Source organism: Engystomops pustulosus, chromosome 1 (assembly GCF_040894005.1).
Source record: "Engystomops pustulosus chromosome 1, aEngPut4.maternal, whole genome shotgun sequence".
In the NCBI taxonomy this organism is placed as follows: domain Eukaryota; kingdom Metazoa; phylum Chordata; class Amphibia; order Anura; family Leptodactylidae; genus Engystomops; species Engystomops pustulosus.
The window spans coordinates 171,164,913-171,189,878 of record NC_092411.1 but is presented as its reverse complement, the minus strand read 5'-3'; the positions used below and the strand labels follow the sequence as shown (position 1 = coordinate 171,189,878).

At 44.5% G+C, this 24,966-nt stretch overlaps 2 protein-coding genes across 7 annotated transcripts in view; one reads left to right on the top strand and one right to left on the bottom strand.

The window, feature by feature from the left end:
* Positions 1-22,947, bottom strand: part of ACSBG2 (acyl-CoA synthetase bubblegum family member 2) — a 134,654-nt gene extending 111,707 nt beyond the window's left edge. Inside the window, exon 1 of the mRNA XM_072113860.1 lies at positions 22,926-22,947. The gene's annotated coding sequence lies outside the window, so the exon portion shown is untranslated. The remainder of the gene's footprint in view (positions 1-22,925) is intronic.
* A 219-nt stretch (positions 22,948-23,166) lies between these two features.
* The window catches only part of RFX2 (regulatory factor X2), a 57,889-nt gene continuing 56,089 nt past the window's right edge, over positions 23,167-24,966 (top strand). For 2 of the 6 annotated variants that reach the window (XM_072113858.1, XM_072113855.1), the window contains exon 1: positions 23,167-23,188. Coding sequence is in view for 2 of the 6 variants with exons in the window: in XM_072113856.1 (XP_071969957.1) it covers positions 23,197-23,216 (20 nt within the window). In the remaining 4 variants the exon portion in view is untranslated. The other 4 variants (XM_072113856.1, XM_072113853.1, XM_072113857.1 and 1 more) reach the window with 2 other exon arrangements.

Below are 24,966 nucleotides of genomic sequence, written 5' to 3'. Positions count from 1 at the left end.
GCACTTTCCAATTAAAAGGATATTGCTTTTGATGACCATCTGAGTGATTCTGTGCCATATCATATATCCTTCCATTTCCTGGGTCTATCATGGACATCATTGCCCTAGGAAACACCCCCTTTCTTTGACTTAATGCTGCAGTACCCAGGATGTCTTCAACATCCTTGACATAGCTGCAACACTCCATCCGGATCTTACATTATAAATCTAATACAAGTCTTGTGCCTGTAGAACAGTGCAACCTGATTGCATCTTTAAGGGTAATCTAAGAAGCGCTTTTTCTCTATTATGTCTTTTTCTCTTTCTGAGCAATAATACACTGCTGCAAGAAAGGAGAGAAAGCAGTGTGATTACTGGATGAGGTGAATACTGAGTTTATTATTTTCCTTTGCATTAAAGGGGCCTCGGTGGACATTTCATTAAGGGGGCATCTGGAAATTATATTAATAGGGGGGGCTGCTACTAGACACTATGTATAAGGTTTATGAGTATGGATCTATGAGTATAATTCTGTGTAGTTGAAATGAAATTACAAAAGCTTCATTTTGGTACTTCCATTCAGAGGCCTGTCGTGTGCCCAACCTGTAGATTATTTCCACATATGGAGTATTTACAGAAGCTCAAAATCCAAATTAAGACAGCTGCCTCAGGCAGCGCCCCCTGCTGGATGCGTATGGGGAGGCATCTTATGGGTTGCTAATGCCAGGGACGTCAGGAGGAAGAGCTATGTGTGCGTTCACAGGTCAAGTTAAAGAATTTGTTTTCAAATGCTTCACAGTAGCTGAAAAGAGATTTGCCTAATTATATTGCTGTCAATCCGTTTACAAAATGCATGCGTTAACACTATGTTGACGTATAATGAATATAGTGTAGAGTATATGTACTAGTACAGATCGAGGCTAGCACAGATTGCGGGTATGAACCCTGCCGATGTTGCTGGCGGCATTTAAAAGAAGGCGTTGTATGAGCGCCACCACCTTGGTTCCGAACGTAGCTATCCCGCACATCATCAGGGTGTGGTGATCAGTTGCCATGACAATCACGTGAGACCCCAGGTTGCCTGGTTTTTGCAGTTTTGTTACAATGAGCCAAATGCCTTATATCAACGTTAAAGTACCCTAGAAGGTCTAAAAAAAAATAGTTTAAAAAGTTAAAAAAAAATTATATTGAATAGATATTGATTTGAATTTTTTTTAATAAAAAATTCAAATCCCACCCTTTCCCATAGAACTGATATACAACGTAATAAAAAGTAAAAATCACAAACATGTTTGGTATCGCCGACACTCAAAATGCCCAATCTATTAAAATATAAAAACGGTTATTGCTGGCAGTGAACTCCATAAAGGAAATTAGCTCCCAAATGTCTGAAATGCTACTTTTACACCATTTTACATCACATTAAACATTTAATAAAAAGTGCTCAAAATTTTGCACAGTCCGCAAAATGGTAGCAATGAAAATGGCAGTTCATTTAGCAAAGAATTACACCTCACACAGCTCCATATACCATAGGATAAAAAAAGTTATTAGCGTCAGAAGATGGCAACAATTTTTTTTTCCGTACAAACACAATAAAACCTATATAAATTTGGTATCTATGTGATCGTACAAAACCAAGTATGAAGCAGAGGGGTTATTTGGAGCGCACAGTGAAAGTCTTAAAAACTGAGCCGCAAAAAAGTAACACAATTGGGGTTTTTTGGCCAATTTCACCACAATTGGAACTTTTTCCAGTTTCCCAGTACATGGCATTGAATAATAAATAACATAACTGAGAAGTAAAATTTGTTATGCAGAAAGTAAGCCCTCACATAGCTCTGTACACTGAAAAATGAAAATGTTAAAAGTGAGTGAATAAATGCTGCATCTTTTAGAGGTTAAAGGGGTTGTCCCATGAAGCAAGTGAGGCCATATCCATGGGGATATTGGGATCTCCCATGGGCAGTGGGGATCTCAGTGATGCGACCCCCTGACTGGCTGAGCACGGCCTAGTGCTTGTCTTTGGTCACCGTGCTGGGTATCAGGGAACAGAGGACCCGTCCGCAGCCTGGCAGGTCTCCGGCAGGTACAGGAAATGGAGGGAGAGGCCTAAGATGTTGGTTTATCCCTGGGTAACCCCTGTCTAGATATGGGATCCCTGATGGTGTTAAATGGGGTGCCCGTGGTGGTAACAGACTTTCACAGGGATCACTTGGAGGCAGAGAATGTAAAGCATTCAACTAACAGTTCATTCATTTGGAACTCTGCAACGGCAAGAACATCAATAACATCAGCTGGGTTGAGATGGCTGGTTGGATATAGTTCCACAGGAGGTGCTCACAGCCTGGTAAGGGCTGCTTCAGCAGCAGGATAATACAAACTCCTGTAGATGGATGTCTGCTTGGTGACTGATGGCTGCATGCCATGTGCTGAGGAATGCTGTGCTGGAGAGACTTCAAGAAAAAGAGAGAGAACCTTCCACACCAAAAGTTTATATGAAAATTAGTTAAAGCATGTGTGCACATTGTAAGGAATGAGTCAGACAACTGCTGATTCAAGTCTCACTCATGATACTGCCCTGGGCAAATCAGCACTGCACAAGTTTATTTGGTTTCACAAGTCTATATAGAAAAATAGGAAAAAAGTAAAAGAGGAGAAGTGTACAAAGCATAACATATCAGGCATCTTCTTGATTGGAGAGTTTTCCTGATGTCTCATACTCACATCACCATAGGGAATTCCTGAAATTCCTCAGCCCTGAAGTTTTAGGTGCGGTCCACGATACCGTCACCATCTTAAGTTAAAAAAAACTATTCCTTCCCCCCAGTCTGCCCCCTCCCAGGAAAATTTGGCATTTGAACCGGCATACTCTGAGGAACTGTTTTCTGGACCCTTCCCAGAGTCACAAACCACTTCTCAGGTTGCTGCTGTGCTGTATCCCGATGCCCAGGTTTTCCAACAGTCGCAGTCTGTGGGTGATGACAACATTGTTGATGTAGTGGAAGAACTGTGTAAGGAGGTGTTGGACGATGAGGAGACACGGTTGTCAGACAGTGGTGAAGTTGTTGTCAGGGCAAGAAGTCCGAGGGGGGAGCAGACCGAGGGATCAGAGGATGATGATGCCTCTGCTAGTCAGCCCCATGCCCAGGAACCCGGCACAAAACACCTCCCGCTCAAAAACCACACCTTCGCCTCCACGATCCTCCATAGTGTCCACCAAGGTCTCCATGCGCAGCGTTCAGTTGTCTTTACCCCAGACGTTGGAGCGCAAGAGGAAATACAGTTCCACCCACCCACACGTCCAAGCCCTCAACGCCCACATCTCCAAATTACTGAACCTGGAGATGCTGCTCTATAGGCTGGTAGAAACCAAGGCCTTTCGTAACCTCATGCCGGCGGCCGTCCCTCGGTATTCGGTCCCCAGACGCCAGTACTTTTCCCAATGTGCGGTCCCAGCCCTGCACCAGCACGTGTCAGACAACATCATCCGTGCCCTGACCAACGCCGTTTATGACAAGATCCACCTAACCACGGACACGTGGATGAGTGCTGCGGGGTAGAGCCACTATATATCGCTGACGGCACATTGGGTTAACTTGGTGGAGGCTGGGACCAAGTCTGACCCTGGGGGCGTTCATATACTGTGCGCATTTCATAAAGTCGACCACAGATGGTTCCACCTCCAACTGCCTGCTCACCGACCGTTGTGCGACGAGATGGAATTCCACATTAACCATGTTATCCAGAGTTTATCAGCAGCGCAGATCGATTGTAAACTGCCAGATATCAACTTCCACCAGAACTGCCAGTCAGGTCAGTCAGCTTCCTCAAGTCTACAATGAGTGGACGTGGATGTCTGATATCTGTCAGGTGCTGAGTAACTTTGAGGAGTCAACACAGATGGTCAGTGGCGATGCCGCCATCATCGGCCTCACCATCCAGCTGCTTGGCCTGATGAAAAACTCTCTGGTCAGCATGAAGTCGGAAGCTTTGCGCTCGTCACAAGAGACGGGGGAAGAAGATTCCCTTGTTGATAGCCAGAGCACCCTCATGTCTGTTTCTCAGCGCATATCGGAGGAGGATGAGGAGGAAGAGGAGGAGAATGTAGGCGAGAAGAGGGGACCATTGCTCAGTCCTTATTAAATGTTTAGCGTGTATGGGCAGAAGAAGAGAAGTTGGAGGAGGAGGAGGAAATGGAGAGTCAGGCCAGTGAGGGGAGTGAATTCTTGCACGTTGGGACTCTGGCGCATATGGCATTTCATGCTAGGCTGCCTATCCCGTGACCTTCGTGTTCGAAGAATTTTTTCCAGCACCGATCACTGGGTATTCACTCTCCTGGACCCACGGTACAAGCAAAATCTTTCCACTCTCATCCCTGTAGAGGAAAGGAGTGTGCATGAATGCCAGCAGGCCCTGGTGCACAAACTGAAACAGTCTTTCCCATCTGACACCGCTAGCGGCAAAGGGCGTACTTCTGCGGGACAAGTAGCGAGGGAGAGTAGGCGAGCAGGCAGCTTGTCCAGTACTGGAAGGGGTACACTTTACAAGGCCTTTGCCAGTTTTATGTCACCCCAGCAGCAAGACACTGTCACCTGTCCCCAGTCTCGGCAGAGTAAGGGTGATCTTTACAGAAAGATGGTGAGGGAGTAGCTGACCATACCATCGTCCTAAATGATCACACAGATTCCAAAACTACTGGGTTTCAAAGCTGGACATCTGGCCCCAACTGGCGCTGTACGCCTTGGAGGTTCTTGCCTGCCCTGCCGCTAGCGTGTTGTTAGAGCAGGTTTTCAGTGCAGCTGGTGGCATCATCACCAATAAGCATACACGCCTGTCGACTGACAGCGCTGACAGGCTGACGCTTATCAAGATGAATCAAGCATGGATTTCTCATGATTTCCATTCTCCACCAGGTGAATAATTCTCATGAATGCACTCCTACTCCTTTTTCTCCTCCTCTTTGTACACTAAAGCAGAGGCAACTGGCTATTTTTTGCCAGAGCCAACTGGCTCTAGCTACAGTAGTGTATGTATTAAATTTTTATGGAGGGCCACATTCCGGTCGTCAGTATTGCAAATGTTTTGGGAGTGCCACATACAGGTGCTCTATGTATTTAATTTTTATGGAGGGCCACCGACCCGGTCCTCTGTTTTGAAAACTTTTTTGGACTGCCACATACAGGCACTATCCAAATTTAATTGTCTCCATAACAGCCTCCACACATCGTCTTTATAGCTGCCTCCACAGGTCGTCTCCATTGCTGCCCCCACACGCTGTCTCCATAGTTGCCTCCACACGTCGTCTCCATAGCTGCCTCCACAAGTCGTCCCCTTAGCAAATGAGCTGTGTCAGGCTACATTTTCGGGTGTTTTACTGGCTGTGATTTTCTGGCGTTTTATATGGGTCACTCATTTTCACAATGCATGCAAATCTGGATGACTGAGTGCGCGTCTCCCCCCCTCCCCCATCATGCCTCCATACATCATCCCCATAGTTGCCTCCACACGTCGTCCCCTTAGCAAACAAGCTGTGTCCAGCAAAATTTTGGGTTGTTTTAACGGCTTCCACATCAAACTTGTTAACTTTGTCGCCACCCTGCTGTGTTATCCACAAAATATGCCGCCAAACTTTTATCTATGAAGGATATTATTTCAGCGCTACTTGCGCATCTCTTTACGTTCCCCTCCCCCGCCATAACCAGGCCCAATACTTATAAGAACAGTGCTACACTTGATCGTACACAAAAGGAAATGCTGTTTGTAGCCGGAGTACACTCTGGCTATGTCGCCTGGACAATCGCCAGCCTGAGGCTGCGGCCACAGCTTCCACACGTCGTCCACATAGCTGCCTCCATACATCGTCCCCTTAGCAAACAAGCTGTGTCAGGCAGTTTTTTCGGGTGTTTCACCAGATACGTAATGGAACTCGGCCCATCTGTTGCCACCATGCCGGAGACCTGAAGTTTCAATCATAGCGGCGCAATATGGATGCCTCATACCGTCTTAATCATGGAACCATTTCCGAAAAAAAAAAAAATAGACCCGCTATTCCATTTTTCGTAGATGAAGTATTCAAACGACCCCGTCTGCTTTGAAACTGAGAATTTTTTCAAAGTAAATGCTTCGGGCCCCCAAGTCCATTTTGGGTGGGGAGGAGCTGAGAGGCAGGAGCTTGGACAGGCGAAAGCTCGCCTGGCAGCGGACCGCCATCTCCATCCCAAGATCCAACTAACATCGTTTTAACTGCAGCAACTTTAATCTACTACTATAACCTTATACCTCTAAAATCTATCTTTTCACTTCTCTTTTCTCACCTCCTTACGTTCACCTCGGGTGCCATTGCCTCCACACGTCGTCTACATCGCAGCCTCCACACGTCGTCTCGATAGCTGCCATCACACGTCATCTGGATAGCTGCCTCCACATGTCGTCCCCTTAGCAACGAGCTGTGTCAGGCTACATTTTCGGGTGTTTTACCGGCTGTGATTTTCTGGTGTTTTATATGGGTCACTCATTTTGACAATGGATGCAAATCTGTATGAGTGCGCACCCCCCCACACATGCCTCCACACGTCGTCTCCATAGCAGCCTCCACACGTCGTCTCCATAGCAGCCTCCACACGCCGTCTCCATAGCAGCCTCCACACGCCGTCTCCATATCAGCCTCCACACGCCGTCTCCATATCAGCCTCCACACGCCGTCTCCATATCAGCCTCCACACGCCGTCTCCATAGCAGCCTCCACACGCCGTCTCCATAGCAGCCTCCACATGTCGTCCCCTTAGCAAACGAACTGTGTCAGGCTTATTTTTCAGATGTTTCACCAGATACGTTATGGAACTTGGTCACTATGTCGCCACCATGCTGTGTTATCGACTAAATATACCGTCAACCTTTTGTTCACATAGGAAATCATTTCAGCGATTCTTGCTCACCTCCTTTGGTTCCTCTCTGCCGCCATAACCAGGGCAAATACTGATACATAAAGTGCTACACGTTATCCTTGCCAAAAGGAATTTTTTCAATTGGTTTGAAGCCCGAGTCCATTTGAGGTATGTCGCCATGCCACTCTCTAGCCTGCCGCTGCCTCCGCATGCCGTCCCCTATAGGGTCAGGGTCAATTATTGGGTGTTTTAATCCACCTAACTCTGACTCTACTACTAACATCGGTGTGTGTAACATTGACAATACTAATATTGTTTGCGACAATTCTAATGTTTCCTGCGATGCTATCTCTAATGTTATTAATCTTACTAACGTGGTTTTACCGCATGATTGTATATCTTTGTTATCCAAGGGTCTCAATTACTCTGTAGGGGGAGCCTTCGACCCCGTAGAATTTGAGATCGACATGTTCAAAGCTGCTCGCAAATTGAACCTGCATAAGTTCTTTCAGAACAAACCCTCGCACTCCCAAAAAGAGTATAAGGGTGAAATTCCATGCACTGTGGGTCCCTTAGGATTTTTTCCTCCAGGCATTACTGCTCCTGTAGAAAACTCAGACATCCAGACTTTACTCGATTTAGATACCGATCACTGTAATCCGCATGACGATTACACGGGTAGTGATGTAGAGGTTACTGCTTTTAAAGGTGGAGTAAAATCCACGTTTTGCCCCCCTATGCCAGCTGGATCCTCAGTGGAGGTTTTTAGCCAAAAAGTTCTGGAGGACGTAAAATCTTTAATCTACCCTGAGGCTCCAAAAAACTTGACCCAGGGAGAATGGCGTGCTCTCCGTTGGCTTAAATCCCACACTGATATATTGGCCAAGCCGGCCGACAAAGGGGGCAACGTGGTCCTCATGACTAGGGATTACTATGTCAAAGAAGCTATGCGCCAGTTAAGCGATACATCTACATACACCCCCTTAGACCAGAACCCTACTCTAAGATTTCAGACTAGGCTCCGCAGCTTTCTGCGGTGGAGCTTCGACAATAAAGTTCTATCTGAAAATACAGCAACCAAATTATTCCCTATCAACCCCAAGTACCCCTGTTGGTACTTTTTGCCAAAAGTGCATAAGACCATGATTAATCCCCCTGGCCGCCCCATAGTGGCGGGCATTGGCTCATTGTTTGAGCCATTGTCACAATTTTTAGATTGGCTTCTACGCCCTCTACTCCAAGAGATTCCTTCTTTCTTGAAGGACACTAATGCTTTCCTGGGAGTAATTAATGACTTACATTGGCAAGAGGGTTATCATTTAGCCTCCATAGACGTTGAAAGTCTGTACACCCGGATTCCACAGGACCTAGCAGTGGCAAGTGTCCGTGATGTACTACTGAATGCCGGCCAAGATAGCACATACATATCATTTGTGTGTGAAGGACTCCGTCTGGTGTTGTCTAACAATGCCTTTACTTTTGATGGCCGATGGTTCGTCCAAAATGTTGGTACGGCTATGGGTACTCCTGTAGCCTGCACCCTAGCCAATCTTTTTTTGGCTTGTTTTGAAGGTCGCTACATATTTTCATTGGACAACCCGTATGCCATAAAAATCAAGGCATTCTATAGATATGTCGACGATATCTTCATTGTATGGGAAGGCACGGAAAAAACCTTTTTTGAGTTTACTACATACTTAAACCAGATAAATCAGATGAATATGAAATTTACAGCTGTTTTTGGGGGAACTGAGTTGGAGTTTCTGGATGTAAAAGTACGGGTAAAAGAGGGCGAACTATGTACCTCAGCCTTTAGGAAACCCACGGCCACGAATTCACTCCTTCATTTTAATAGTTATCACCCTCAACACACCAAAGAGGGTCTACCCTATAGTCAGTTTCTGTGACTGAGGAGACTTAATAGTGAGGACGCATACTTTCATACACAAGCAGCTGAATTGACGACCAGACTCACGGACCGTGGGTATCCCTTACCCCTAATAAAGAGGGCACTGGACAGAGCCATACAGGTACCCCGGAGAGACCTCGTTAGGACCAGGAATAGGATACACCAGCGTAACAAGGGCAGAGAAGACAGGCGTTTTGTCTTCTCCTTTGATTTCAGCCCATGCGAGACAGCCATCCGCCAAGCCATCAACAAACACTGGCACATTTTAGAACAAGATCCCCAGCTTAAGGGGCTCACTACTGGTAGACCCATCGTCACATTTCGTAGATGTACCACACTACGCGACAAATTAGTCAGTAGTAGATATTCTTCCCCTTGTGAGAATTGGCTCCTAAAAGGGACTCCCATGGGGAACTATAAGTGTGGCTCATGCCGTTACTGCCATTTCAATAGCCAGCTGAAACATGTCACGTTTGGAGGCATCACTCAGTCGGTGAATAGCTTCATAACATGTAGGTCCACCTTCGTCGTGTATCATAGTATCATAGTATATAAGGCTGGAAGGAGACGCAAGTCCATCAAGTCCAACCTTCAAGAATTAAATAAATGTTTTATCCCCATAACCCGTGATATTTTTTCTCTCCAGAAATTCATCCAGGCCTCTCTTGAACATGTACATAGAGTCGGCCATAACAACCTCCTGCGGCAGAGAGTTCCATAGTCTCACTGCTCTTACAGTAAAGAACCTTTGTCTATGGTGATGGTAAAATCGCCTCTCCTCTAGGCGTAGAGGATGCCCCCTTGTCCTGGTCACAGGCCTAGGTATAAAAAGATCTTTGGAGAGATCCTTGTACTGTCCGTTCAGGTATTTGTACATTGTAATGAGGTCTCCCCTCAGTCGTCTTTTTTCTAAACTGAATAATCCCAAATTTTGTAATCTGTCAGTGTATTCTAATCCCCCCATTCCCCTAATAATCCTGGTTGCTCTCCTCTGCACCCGTTCCAGTTCTACTATATCCTTTTTATACACTGGTGCCCAAAACTGTACACAATATTCCATGTGTGGTCTGACCAGGGATTTGTATAAGGGCAAAACTATGTCTTTATCATGAGAATCTATTCCTCTCTTGATGCATCCCATTATTTTATTTGCTTTAGCAGCAGCCGCCTGGCTCTGGTCACTAAAATTAAGTTTACCATCCACCAATACGCCCAAGTCCTTTTCAGCTTCAGTTTTACTAAGTAATTGACCGTTTAGAACATAATTATACTTTTTGTTTCCATGGCCCAAGTGCATAACTTTACATTTATCTACATTAAACCTCATCAACCATTTCTCTGCCCATCCCTCAAGCTTCCACAAATCCCTCTGTAATGCTAAACTATCGACCTCAGTATTTATTACTTTACACAGCTTAGTATCATCTGCAAATATTGAAACTTGACTGTGTAAACCCACGACAAGGTCATTAATAAAAATATTAAAAAGAAGTGGCCCCAATACTGACCCCTGTGGCACTCCACTGGTAACATCAACCCAATCTGAGAATGTGCCATTAATGACCACCCTCTGTTTTCTATCACTAAGCCAATTACTTACCCAGATACACAGATTTTCTCCTATTCCCAGCAGTCTCATTTTATATACCAACCTTTTATGTGGCACGGTGTCAAATGCCTTTGAGAAGTCCAGATATACAACATCCACAGCGTCCCCCAGATCCAGTCTTGAACTTACCTCCTCGTAGAAACCAATCAGATTAGTCTGACAGGACCGATCTCTCATAAACCCATGCTGACGCTGGGTTATAAGGTTGCGCACAGTGAGATACTCCAGGATAGCATCTCTAATAAACCCCTCAAATATTTTCCCCACCACAGCAGTTAGACTTACGGGTCTGTAGTTTCCAGGATCGCTATTTGATCCTTTTTTGTATATTGGTACCACATTTGCTATGCGCCATTCCTGTGGAACATAACCAGTCCTCAGTGAATCTTCAAATATTAAAAATAACGGTCTGTCTATCACCGTACATAATTCATGCAGAACCCGGGGGTGTATGCCATCTGGCCCCGGTGATTTATCTATCTTAGTGGTTGCGAGGCGGCGCCGTACCTCTTCCTGGGTTAAACTGTTGACATTATAAAAAGAATTAACATTATTCCTCATTGTGTCTTCCACCAGGGGATTTTCCTGGGTAAAGACAGTTGAGAAGGCGACATTCAGTAGATTGGCCCTTTCCTCGTCTCCTTCCACCATGACCCCCATGTTATTTCTAAGGGGACCCACACTCTCTGTTTTTAGTTTCTTATCATTTATATACTTGAAAAATAATTTGGGATTATTTTTGCTCTCCCTGGCAATATTTCTCTCAGTCTCTATTTTTGCGGCCTCTATCTGCTTTTTACAGGATTTATTTTTCTCTCTATAATCCTGTAATGCCTCATCGCTACCTTCACGTTTTAGCACCTTAAACGCTTTATCTTTCTCGCTTATTGCTTTCCTTACAAGACTAGTTAGCCACATAGGGTTTTTCTTGTTCCTTTTATGCTTTTTCCCATAAGGTATGTGTTTCTCACAGGACTTTTTCAGAATATATGAGAAAAAGTCCCATTTTTGGGGGGGGCTTTTGTCCTTGAGAGCATTATCCCAGTCTATGCCTTTAAGGTCTTCCCTTAGTTGCTGAAAATTTGCCCTCCTGAAGTTTAGAGTGTTGGTTGCCCCTTCACTAACGCTCTTAGTAAAGCGTAATACAAAATCAATGATATTATGATCACTATTCCCCAGGTTCCCCCCAACCTGTAGTTTTGATATCCTATCAGGTCTGTTGGTAAGGATAAGGTCCAGCAGTGCCCCCCTTCTTGTTGGCTCCAGGACTAGTTGCGACAGGTAATTGTCTTTTGTTGTTGACAAGAACCTGCTACCTTTGAAGGACCTGCAGGTTTCTGCCCCCCAGTCAATATCTGGGTAATTGAAGTCCCCCATGATAAGTACTTCACCATGCTTTGAAGCCGCATCCATTTCACTTATCAGCATTTCCTCTGCTGCCTCCATTATATTTGGAGCCTTATAACAAACCCCTAGTAATATTTTATTTTTATTTTTCCCTCCTCTTATCTCCACCCATAGGGACTCCACATTTGCGTTACTGATGTCATCTCGCAGGACGGGCTTGAGGCAAGAATTCACATATAAACAAACCCCTCCCCCTTTTTTATTTATACGATCCTTTCTAAAAAGACTATAACCATCTATAGTAACAGCCCAGTCATAGCTACTGTCCAGCCATGTCTCGCTGATACCCACTATATCATATTTCCGTTCCAACATCAAGAGTTCCAGTTCCTCCATTTTGTTTGTGAGGCTTCTGGCATTTGTGTACATACACTTTATATGGTTTTCCCTGTCCGTATTCCTTTTGTCCTTATTCCCCAATCTCATTCCAGCCCCCCTTCCTCCCCCATGGACTATGACCCTTCCCAGCTCTCTATGTACACCGTCTATTTGCCCTGCACAAGTGTAGTTGCCCTCCCCCCAGGTCTCTAGTTTAAACACTCCTCCAACCTTCTAGCCATTTTTTCCCCTAAAACAGCGGCCCCCTCCCCATTGAGGTGCAGCCCATCCCTACTGTAGAGCCTGTAGCCCACAGAAAAGTCATCCCAGTTCTCCATGAACCCAAACCCCTCCTTCCTACACCAACTTTTGAGCCACTTATTTACCTCCTTGATCTCCCGCTGCCTTTCTGGTGTGGCACGTGGTACAGGCAGTATTTCGGAGAAAATTACCTTTGAGGTCCTTGCCCTGAGCTTATGGCCTAAATCTCTGAAATCATTTTTAAGGACCTTCCACCTACCTGTTACTTTATCATTAGTGCCAATGTGGACCATGACCGCTGGTTCCTCACCAGCCCCTCCCAGTAATCCGTCAACCCGATCCGCAACATGCCGAACCCGAGCACCCGGCAAACAACACACTGTTCGGTATGCACGGTCTTTGTGACAGATTGCCCTGTGTGTTCCCCTAATAATGGAATCTCCCACTACCAGCACCTGTCTGACCTTGCCTGTGCTCCCATTACCCTTCTTACCGGAGCAGACGTTCCCCTGGTTGCTAGCAGCCACGTCTTTCTGCAGCATTGCTACCCCAGAGCTGATATCCCCCTCATCCACCAGCCTGGCAAACTTATTGGGGTGCACCAGATCAGGACTAGACTCTCTACAACTCTTCCCTCTACCCCGCCTTCTACATGTTACCCAACTAGCTGCCCCCTCATTCTGCACCTCCATACTTCCCTCCCCACAACCATCTTCCCCAGAGAGTTTGTGCTCCAGGAGCAGCAAACTTCGTTCCATATTATCAATTGCCCGCAGCCTTGAAACTTGCTCATTTAGATCCAGAATCTGGGCTTCCAGATGAGCAATTTTCACACACCCCACACAGCAGTATTCCCCCTCGAACGGCTGTTCAAGGAAAGCATACATGGCACAGGATGTACACCGTGTAGCAATGCCACTTATGGAGTCCATAATTCTAATGGGGATTACAATATAAATATGCACAGAAAGAATTTACAGTCAAAGTAACACAAAACACAGAAGTTACCTGCTAAAGCCCCTCAAACTTAAGTCCCTTAAACCTAAGTGTATATAATATTTTGCCCATGCAAACGATATTATATTGGTAAAACTGTCAGGAACCTCTTCACTCGTTTCAGGGAGCATAAGAGGTCAATCGTTACCGGGGTTGGCTGTCCTCGTCTCATTGAACATGTCAGGACACAACACAATAGTAATGCGGACGTACTAAGATTTGCTGGCATTGAAAGGGTAGAACATAGCCCAGAAGGAGGTGATCGTTCCCTCCAGCTTTTGCGACGAGAAAGTAGATGCATTATGAGATTTGGGGCTATGGGACCCTCTGGTCTAAATGATCGCAATGAACTTAAAGTGTTCCTGTAATATACAATGATTACTTCTTCCTTACTTCTTCTTCACTCCATGTGTATGTGATGAAAACTCCTAATATGTGATTTTAATACGGGGCTGTGTGCAATACACTCCCACATTTCATCTATTTGTATGACTTTGCATCTGTTTCTTTTTCATATTTCTGATTTCCTTCTACCTCCTCCTCTTCTCTGCCCGTTTTCCTCCTCATCCTTTCCTTTCCTACTTTTCCTTCTCTTTATCCCTCTTATCCTCATTCCTTCCCCCTTCCTTCTTCCCCCCTCCCCTTTTCCCCCCCCTTTTTTCTCCCTTTTTTCTCCCCCCTTTCTTCCCCCCCCCCCTCCCTCTTTTCTATTCTTTTCTTCTTCTCTTCCGATTATTTTATCTCATACCTGCTTTGATAAGCGTTACCTTTTCTAAAGAAAAAGTTAGGTTAATCGGTCTTGATACCAATATCCTACCTATATCGCCACACTACAGGTATTTGAATAATAATTTGCATGTCATTTACAACATTTACGTTTTAGATTGTCTCGTTTCTAGTCACCATGACTACGCGTGCCCGCCGTCCACTTCATATCCGGTGGAGGCGTGCGCATGCGCAGTCACTGCCTTGAGAAAGCGCCGAGCGCCGCGAAACGGCCCGTTGGCTGACTTAGCGGCACTGCGTGTCTCCCTGTGTACTATTTTGTGTGAATAAAGAAGAAAATACTTCACGATAATTGGTGAGTGCTCCTTCTTTCCTCTTTTTGCATATTTGGACGCTTGGACTGCTTTCTGAAGTTGAAGCACGACCATAGTGATTGATGTTACACCCTCACCTCCCCACTACCCTCCTAGCCGCGACATACTGCCCGATCCAAGACCGACTGTGCCCGCACCGCTCTTGTTTTACTATTGGGTGTTTTAAATGCTATCTAGCCTCACTCCGTCACTCTGTCATCGCCATGCTGTTGCCCATAATATTGGCATAATTGTGCGATTAGGCAGCCTCAGAGGCATCCATGCATGCTGCCCCTGCTGTTTCCTGTCCATTTCCGTGGTGTTTCCATCATTTTCTGAGGTTTCCAGGTTTTTGGCCAAGCTTTCCTGTGCAGAGCCTTGGTCCCCTTGAAAAATGCTCGAGTCTCCCATTGACGTCACTGGAGTTCGTTATTCGAAACGAGCACTCGAGCATCAGAAAAAGTTTGACTCGAATAACGAGCACTCAAGCATTTTAGTGCTCATTCATCTCTAGTACTATTGTGCTAGTTAGGCATGAAGTATGTGGGAATGGCACATCTTTTAGTATGATAGGCAAGATCAATGGTATATATTGCGTTGAACTATTTAGAAATGTGCTACTTACTGGCCGGGAACACAGCTGCCAAGCACTGGACATCAGTGTTTTTGCCGGGCTTTGTGTTCTATTTAATTAAAAGAAAATACAATTTTTCTCCTTTTCCTCTTTTATGGTACATAGCTGGATCACTGTGATATTTCAGGCTGGATGCCATTCAGTGTACTAAAAAGATAAACGTCAAGTACTACTACGTCGAGTAGTATTGTTGGGCGGTGGAGTGATGGCTATGGTTTCTCTGGTAGGGGTTGTGGAAGACGGGTGGAAGAGGTAGTGGGTTTGGGAAGATATCCTGGGTACTAAGAGTTTTGAAATCAACACGTTTATGAACTGTGCATCTTATACCCTATGGAATGCCCATGCTCACTACAGTATATAGGTCGGACATCCCAAACACTTTGAGAAATAATTAATACCTCTCGGAATAAAACCAGGACTGGGTTCAAACTACATTGTGTGTCCAGACACTATCGTTCCCATCACAACTGTGATTTTACCAATATGACTCTGACCCCCATCGAACAAATCCCGAGGGACCATCCAGACCGATTGGTTCAATTAGTGCATGGGAAAACTACTGGATATTTAAGATCAACACCAAGAGCCCCTACAAACTCAATGGGGGTCATTTACTAAGGGCCCGATTCGCGTTTTTGCGGCTGGTTACCCGAATTTTTGCGTTTTGTGCCGATTTTCCCTTTATTGCCCGGGATTTCGGCACACGCGATCGGAAATCGGATGGCGTGGGCGTAAAAAAACCTGACGGATTCGGGAAAACCGCCGCATTTAAAAAATAAAAAAAGTGTCGCTCGACATGCGCTTACCTTCATCCAGCCAGGATGGCTCGGTGAACTCCAGTGCGTTCCGATGCTCTTCAGTGCAGCAGCGACACCTGGTGGACGCCGGAGGAACTGCCTTAGTGAATCCCGGCCGGACCAGAATCCACCGCAGAGAATGCGCCGCTGGATCGCGAATGGACCGGGTAAGTAAATCTGCCCCAATGAGTCCCTTGAGAGAGTCTGAATATAAAAACATCATCTCCACCATCATTTCAACACTAGTACCTTTTAATTCTTCCCATTCCATATACTATGGAATTGATATCTTTTATTAAGGAGAAAAAAATTGTATATTTTTTAATAAAAAGAACACAAAGACCGGCAAAAACACTGATGTCCAGCGCTTTGCAGCTGTGTTCCTACCTTGTAAGTAGCACATTTCTAAATATATATTGGAATATACAGGCGGTCCCCTACTTAAGAACACTCAACTTACATACGACCCCTAGTTACAAACGGACCACTGGATATTGGTAATTTCCTGTACTTTAGCCCTAGGCTACAATAAACAGCTATAACAGTTATCACAGGTGTCTGTAATGAAGCTTTAGTATTAATCCTGGTTCTAATGACAACCCAACATTTTTAAAATCCAATTGTCACAGAGACCAAAAAAGTTCTGGCTGGGGTTAAAATTATAAAATATATAGTTCCGACTTGCATACAAATTCAACTTAAGAACAAACCTACAGAACCTATCTTGTATGTAACCCGGGGACTGCCTGTATACCATTAATCTTGCCCATCATGCTAAAAGATGTGCCATTCCCACACTCCCAGTATACAACATGTGAACAAGCCTAAGTAGCACAATAGGTTAGTACCTGGGTATTCCTTAGAACTTATTCTTAGTCGCTGTGTACCTATTTTTTACCCCAAGTACAATCTTTCAATGTTACATTCCAATATGTTATTATTATGTTATTCCTGTTCCCAAATGTGGTAACTAATACATACACACTACTGTATGTAACTAATTACTGATTTATTTACATGTTTTACGTATTTATTTAATATTTATACATCTTTTACATATTTATGTACTTACCAAATATGTACTTTCAGACATTATTCTCAGTACTTTAAAATTTTATTCTCAGTACCGTACATTTTAACGATGAAATATGTACCTTTTATTTGGAATTTTCATTTTATTTTTTATGTATCCTTATATACACTATTTATTTCTTTATGTATTATTTTAGGTTATACATTGTGTCTTGGACCTGATGAAGGGAGCTGCCAGCTCCTGAAACTCGTTGTCCGCCCACCGTTGAAAATAAAAATCATTGAACAAAACAGAGAAGCATGTCCGTATATATTCCTGGTATTTTCTTTTGCTTCTTATACCCTCTGTACAGGAATATTACTACTATATTACTGCCCCCTATGTACAGGAATATAACTGCTATAATACTGCCCCCTATGTACCCGAATACAACTGCTTTAATACTGCCCCCTATGTACAGGAATACAACTGCTATAATACTGCCCCCTATGTACAGGAATACAACTACTATAATACTGGCCCCTATGTACAGGAATATAACTACTATATAACTGTCCCCTGTGTACAAGAATATAACTACTATAATACTGTCCCCTGTGTACAAGAATATAACTACTATAATACTGACCCCTAGGTACAGGAATATAACTACTGTTACTATGCCATATGTATAAATCCAGTTGACCCCCATCCCCAGTATATAGCCAGCCCTCCTCGTATACAGCCAGTCAGTTCCCCCTGTATACAGCCAGCCCCCCTATATTTTGCCAGACAGAACCCCCAGTATATAGCAAGCCCGCCCATCTCCTGTATACAGCCAGCCACTCCCCCCTGTATACAGCCAGTCAACCCCTCTATAAACAGCGATCCCCAACCCGTATACGAGCCAGCCCCCATCGTATATGAGCCAGCCCCCACCCTTATATACAAGCCAGCGGTTCACAGACTATGACGTCAGCCGCTTGTTGATGTCATAGTACATGCGAGTACATACGGAGCTCTCACCCGACTGGACTGCCTCAGTGGAGCTGCAAGGGAGTGTTGGAATGGTAAGTACATGGTTTTATCTTTCGATCGGCCCCACCAGTCCGCCCACCGGGATTTCTGGGGAAGAAGCTACAGAGAGAGCAGCGCCTCTGACCCCTTTCCGATTGTTTGGAACATCCGAAAACAGCTTCTTCGGAGAAGACAAGGTGAGCGATACCACCAGTCTTGTCTCATGCCAACTGTAAAGCATCCTGCAACCATTCAAGTGTGGGGTTGCTTCTCAGCCAAGGGATTCGGCTCTCTCGCAGTCTTGCCTAAAAACATATCCACGAATAAAGAATAGTACCAGAATGTCCTTCAAGAGCAACTTCTCCTAACCGTCCAAGAGCAGTTTGGTGACCAACAATGCCTTTTCCAGCATGATGGAGCACCTTGCCATAAAGCAAAGGTGTTAACTAAATGGCTCAAGGAACAAAACATAGAGATTTTGGGTCCATGGCCTGGAAACTCCCCAGATCTTAATCCCATTGAGAACTTGAAAACCAACAAATTGTGACAAAATGCGAGCATTGATTGTGCAAGAATGGACTGCTATCAGTCAGGATTTGGTCCAGAAGTTGATTGAGAGCATGCCAGGGAGAATTACAGAGGTCCTGAAGAAGAAGGGTCAACATTGCAAATATTGACTTTCTGCATTAACTCATTCTGTCAATAATAGCTTTTGTTACTCATAATATGATTGCACTTGTATTTCTGTATGTGGTAAAAACATCTGACAAACACACTTAAAACCAGAGGGCAACAGATCATGTGAAAATATAATATTTGTGTCATCTATTGGCCATGACTGTATGTCTCTTTATATGTTTTGGGGCTTATGGGCATTTTTATTGATTTATTAGTGTATTTTTTATTGAATAACTTTTTAAACTTTTTTATTGCTTCCACCATGGGACATGAACAAGCAATCATCTGATTGCGTGTTCATGATAATACTCTGCAATACTGATGTATTGCAGGGTATTAGCTGTGTCAGCCTATTCACATGCATAGACTGACACTTTGCCTTTAAGATGACGTCACCGATCGGACCCAAGGTTAAAAACCCACTCCGACTGCGGGTGTTACACAGGGATGTCAGTGGTAGATTACCGCAGACATCCCGCGACTCCCGATGCCAGTCTGGCTCCGGTGCAGAGCAGAACTGGCATCAGCTGAGGACCAATTGCGAGTATTATTTTCAAATGGCGCATCTATGATGCATAGTGAGCGGCGCAGGGAGGCTTAGCTTGTGATAGAAATATCCAATTTATTGGTATACAAAAAAAACAATTATAAAAATTGAAAGATTAAAAAAAAATTTTATAATGTAAAAGAACTACACGCTCAAACCGAGCGCTTCATCTGGTTCATTTGGTTCGAGCGCGAAACACCTAGTTCTTTTAAATTATTTCATTTTTATTTATTTTAATCTTGCAAATTTTATAATAGTTTTTTTGTATACCAATAAATTGGATAATTCTATCACGAGCTAAGCCTTCCAGCGCCGTGTAAACGCTCACTATGCATCATTTGAAAAAGTTTTTGCCATTTGGAGTTCTTTCCACGGAGAAGGATTAATCCCGAGAGCGTGGCCGCAAGGAGGCGCCAACGGAAAAAAACACTAAACGCTGTTCAGAGTTGCGCCTGTCAGCACAACCCTACCAGTTTAGTAGCTATATAATTGCTTGTTACAATAAGCTGGAGGATACTACACTATAGGAGCGCCGCTTCTCCCCCACTATTTCCGCAGATATCCAATAGCGAGTATGGCACAGAGCGCTAAGGAGTTCAGGCCTTGCATAGTAGGAAAACCCAGGGGAAACATATTGCGATGCTGCTATGTGTTCATCCTTTTATTTCTATGCAAGTGTTTTATATTGTAGCTGGACATGTTTTAATACATCTTTTTCATTGTGATGTAGTAGATTATTGTATGATCACTTCTGACTATGATACAATACAATACAACTTTATTGATCCCCTGGTGGAAAAATGTATTTGTGCATAGTGCTCAGGTCTATAGTTACATACAATAAGGCAGTGATGGCGAACCTTTTAGTGGTCGAGTGCCCAAACTACAACCATGACCCACTTATTTATTGCAACACAGAAATTTAATTTGTGATTTATACTCCCTGCTCTGTCACAGCTTTCATTCATATCAGCACCCTGTGGACACCAATAAAGCAGAAAATAGAAGGAATTTGGATGATCATTGTAGCTTTTCTCCAGGGTCCCATAAACGGGAGGAATTGTCAGGGCAGGAGCTACAATGATAATCCAGGTCTGCCCCCTCCACTCCTCCAGTAGTCCCAGATAGCGCTGCCACGTTAAAATAGCAAAGCAAATCCTGGGCTGTCTGGGACTGCAGGAAGATACATGGGTGCCCACAGAAAGGGCTCCGAGTGCCACCTCTGGCACCCGTGCCATAGGTTCGCCACCACTGCAATAATGGATAGGTAACAAAACAGACAATACAATTACGTGCAATTACAGTCAAAAACAGTACAAAGAATATACAGTATATATAACAATTTTACGCTCTTGTTTAGAGTTGCTAGTTACATGGTTGCATACATACAAACACAAATACAAACTAGTACTGCACAATTCTAGTACTTGTACTTAAAGGGGTATTCCAGGAATCAGCATAATTCAAAATATAAGCTAATGTGTAATTAGTTGTTATTTAAAATTTTGCTCCCCTTAGCAGAAAATGCTGGTGACATACACAGTGATGAAGAATTAAAATGCTACTGGCCCTTTAATCAGTCCGTTAATTTCCTCCGCGCGGTCCGTTGCAGGATAGAAGATGGCTGCTGGTCACATGTCCACATCACATGTCCTGTACCTGCCTGGGCAGGGTCATGTGACCACCACTATGTTAGGCTGTAGTCAGTTGGTTGCAGTGCATCCAGTATGGCCAGTGTTGTGGTGATGGCAGTTACACATCATTACTATGGTAACAGAGCAAGAAAACCTGTTAGATCATCACTGGGAGCAGAGCATAAGAGGGAGGAGGAGTTACTGAGAACTAAAGGATCATGGAACTTGTAGTTTCCAGTGGCGGCCATCTTAGTGATAACTCCACTTACTTTAGAGAGGCCATAAATTTGGTAAATCATAAAATCTAATTATTTAAGCTCCTTTTTGTGACTAATGACATTGAGTATTGTTGCATTCATTTATTTATATCATCATGGGTTTTTGTGTCAGACGTTCATATTCCCAGAATACCCCTTTAAGCTTAGCGGTCTTTCAGTGGAACTAGAACTGTCCAGGGTCTCTGTCCACTGTTCTGGCGCTTTAAGCAGCCATGCATTGCACCAGCAAGGAACAGCATGCAGTGTCCCCTTCAAGAGCTAGAACACAGGCCCCAAGATGCATAAGCTTGACAGTTACAGTTAGCAAAAACAGGAGAGCAAGATTTGGGGAAATGAGGTACAAGGGTGGTGGTGGGTTTTCATGATCTCCGACATCGGCGCTCTTGGCTGCCTGGGCAAAGCCGAAGCACTGTTGCATTCAGTGTGGTGACCCTTCGCTGCCCAGTGTTGCTGACCAGTTGGGTGCTGGCATGGGTTGGTAATGGGAGGAGAGGAGGGGCCTGGTTGTGGGGTAGAGTGCCCGGGTTAAAATAGTGGTGGCAAGGGCAATACCTGTATGTGGAAGGTTACAGGCTGCCTTGTGGGAAAAAGCAATATCCCTTGTGCAGTAACCTATCGGGAAAGAAATAATGTTGGCATGGGATCCTCGGGCCTGTTGCCAAAGTGGGCCACATGTGGAAGGGTGTATTAGTCCTATTTAAGGTGTCCTATGCTCAATGGAGACAGAAGCTAAAGAGTGGGCTGGCATTACCTGTGGCCTTGGTATGCTGCACATGTTGTTCTTAGGTGCAGTGGGGTATAGGTGCATGTACAGAGGCTAACCCGCAGCATCAGGTGGTATATCGATGCAAGCTGGCGGCCTAGTGGTGCCGCTGACTGCGGGCCAACATGTGACTGTTTGGTGACATCCCTGTGCTGGTGAATTGGCAGCCGAGGTGTGCGACGAGGAAGGTGTGGAGAAGGTGCTCCAGTGCTCTGTCCTCCCTGCCTTACTATGTACTAGATCTCTGTACAATCAGTAACACTGATTCAGTGTCCTGATTGGATGGGTTTGGGTTTCTTCATATGAATGCCCTATATCTCAGGATAGGAAGAAGACAGAAGCATGATACAGCTATCCTTGAAATTGTTGAAAAGTCTCTCTCCAGATGTGTTAAAACTATTTTTTTTTCCAAATAACTTTACAATTATGCATTGTTTGTAAAATGGTGTTGCTTATGGAGTTTTATAGTACATAAACCTTTAAAAGACACTTCCAAAGTAAATTGGTCACGGAAATATAGCTTTTTGAGGGCGCGTTCACACGTTGCGTTTTGACTTGCGTTTGAAACGCATATACAACAGCTGAGGAGGGGTGATTTGCCTAATTACATCACTGTTAACATTTCTCTTTACAAAACGCATCGTAAAAGCGACGTTAACGCATGTGTTAACATTGCGTTTACAAACATAAACGGTAATGTAATTAGGCAAATCACCTCTCATCAGCTGTTGTATATGCGTTTCAAACGTTCTGAGAACTTGCTGCTTAAACTATATAAAAAATAATAATAATAATAAAATGCTAAAATAAATTATGCAAAGAAAAAAAAAATGCCAAAAGTTTTATACAAAAAAAATGGTGGTATTACAGTTTTTTTACTAAATTGTTTAAATTTCCCCCTCATGCGCCGTGCATTGCTATGGAGAGCAATGACTGCGTCCTTAAGGTGTTATTAGTGACAAGTCACATTAACCAGTGACCAAGACGGATATTTTAAGAATGTTCTATGACTAAAATAATTTATTCAGCCAAAACAACCTCTGTATCAAGTGCTTCCTATATAATAGCATACTGCTTCATACACTTTTCATGGATAGATAGAGCTTGAAGTTATATTTACCTCACACACACCACTAACTTTATACATTCACTTTTCAGGCCACATAAAATGGCGGGGACCCTTTAAAGAATTCCGCGCTCCAGCTACTCTAGAGTTTGGCGGTTGTCCGGGTTACTGCCCTTCCCCCACCCTGATCCAATCACCTCCTCCCGCCATAGCCGGCGCCAAAAGTCCGACCCCGCCCTGTTTCTTGTCAAGGAGACTGAGTCGGAGGGAAGGGACCCGGCCTTATTGCACGCCCACTGCTGACGACCGTGATGACGGTAAACAGATGCTGCCAATGGAAATGTGGTAAGCGAGCGGACTGGGAGTGTACCGTTCGTTGATGACGTCAGAGGGAGAGGATAGCAACAGTTGCCTCGAGACCCCCGGCGCCATAGTGACTGTAGCCGTGGAGACTGTTACTTGCCAACCGGAGACACACGATCAGCAGTGGCCGGAGGAGCAAACCGGGGACCGCGGGCTACAAGTTACATTATCATCGCGCGGCTCAGTGCACGGGGACCCGCTCACCCAGACTGTGGGGTATACAGGTCAGCTCATGTGCAGTCACCTCCCTGTTAACCATTTAGACCCATGCACGTGTGTGGCAGGTAGACTGTAAAGTTTTTATGTGATCAGTAAAAGCTGGAGATGAGTTATTACAAGTTGTAAATGCTAAACACGTTGTCCCTTGTAAGATCCGCTGATCGCATTGTCCTGAGGTGAAGCTTTTAGTTTTGGGGTTTCAGTTTGTCCTCATAGCTGTGCAGTTTTTGGAAGTAGATTCACCATCTCTATCGGTTTCCTTCCGGGGGCAATTATTCCCCTTGTGGGGTCCTCTGCTGTGTCAGCTGACATCTCTATATCGCTGCTTCCCAGTTTGTCTGTTATGTAATACTTGTGTATATTATCTGCTGTTGCTGTCTTACACGTATATTATCTGCTGTTGCTGGCCTCCCTCTGTCTTCTACTCCATGTCTTTGTATCTGGAGGGCAGGACTGTTTATTTTTGTTGCCTTTGGTTACCAAACAGCTCTGCCACGGAAACCTTCTCCATGTAGAACGGTATCTATATAAAAGAGCACAGCCATTCTGTAAGCCTCGTGGTTAGCAAAAAAAAAGTGGTAAAACTGACAAGGACACAGAAATAACTGAAAGCTTCAAAGCAGTTAATCTGCAAAACAATCATTGGGCAATGACAAAGCATTTTGCATCATCTTTATGTGTAATGTTCCTTCAGATTTAGCTTTTGTGGTTAAATAGTTCTCCTGGTCAGGTTGCTGAAAAACGATTTGTTCTAGTCACCCAGTTACATCTATCATATATAGATGCTCTACTGTTATCGCTTGGCGTTTAGTCCTATTTTAAAGAAAATCGAGCATGATAAAATTGGGCCATTTAATCAAAGATCCAGGCATGCTGACTGTGGTAATATTCTTCTTAATTATCCATGGCCTCCTTCCTTCTAAAATAAACCTGAGGGGCTTTTGGTGGTGTTTCCAGAGCCCGTCTGTCATGTCTTTTCACAGACATGTTCTGTTCAATGTAAAAGCCTGTGAATCGGCAGCACTGAGTGGCTCTGGAAACCTCTCGGGCTCATAAGCATTAAATTAACGCGAAACACCGGCGGCTCGTTCCCAAATGGGCCGCTGCCCATCCCGGTGGGTGCTGCTTGATCTGCGTTTACAAACTCAGCCAAGACGCCACTTCTGACATCACCCTTATCCATGCTTAATTATGATGTTGGATTTCTTTTAACCTTGTTGAGTCCTTTAACCTTAAAGGACACCTGTCATCAGGTCTGTGTCACTAGTCCTGTCACCTCTACCTGTTGGAGCAGCTCACATGGATCCCATCCCAGCCTTTATCTAGTTATTTCATACATAAGACGCTACCAGTCTTACATAGCCCCGCAGCTTGGAGCCCGGACAGCAATCGGACCGCTGCATATCTAAGGCACTGGACTGGGTAAGTGCCGTTACCGCGGACGGACAAGGCCGCCTTGACCTGAAGGGGACCCGCAGTTATCTTGCCGTGATACATGCATTTATGCGTTTGG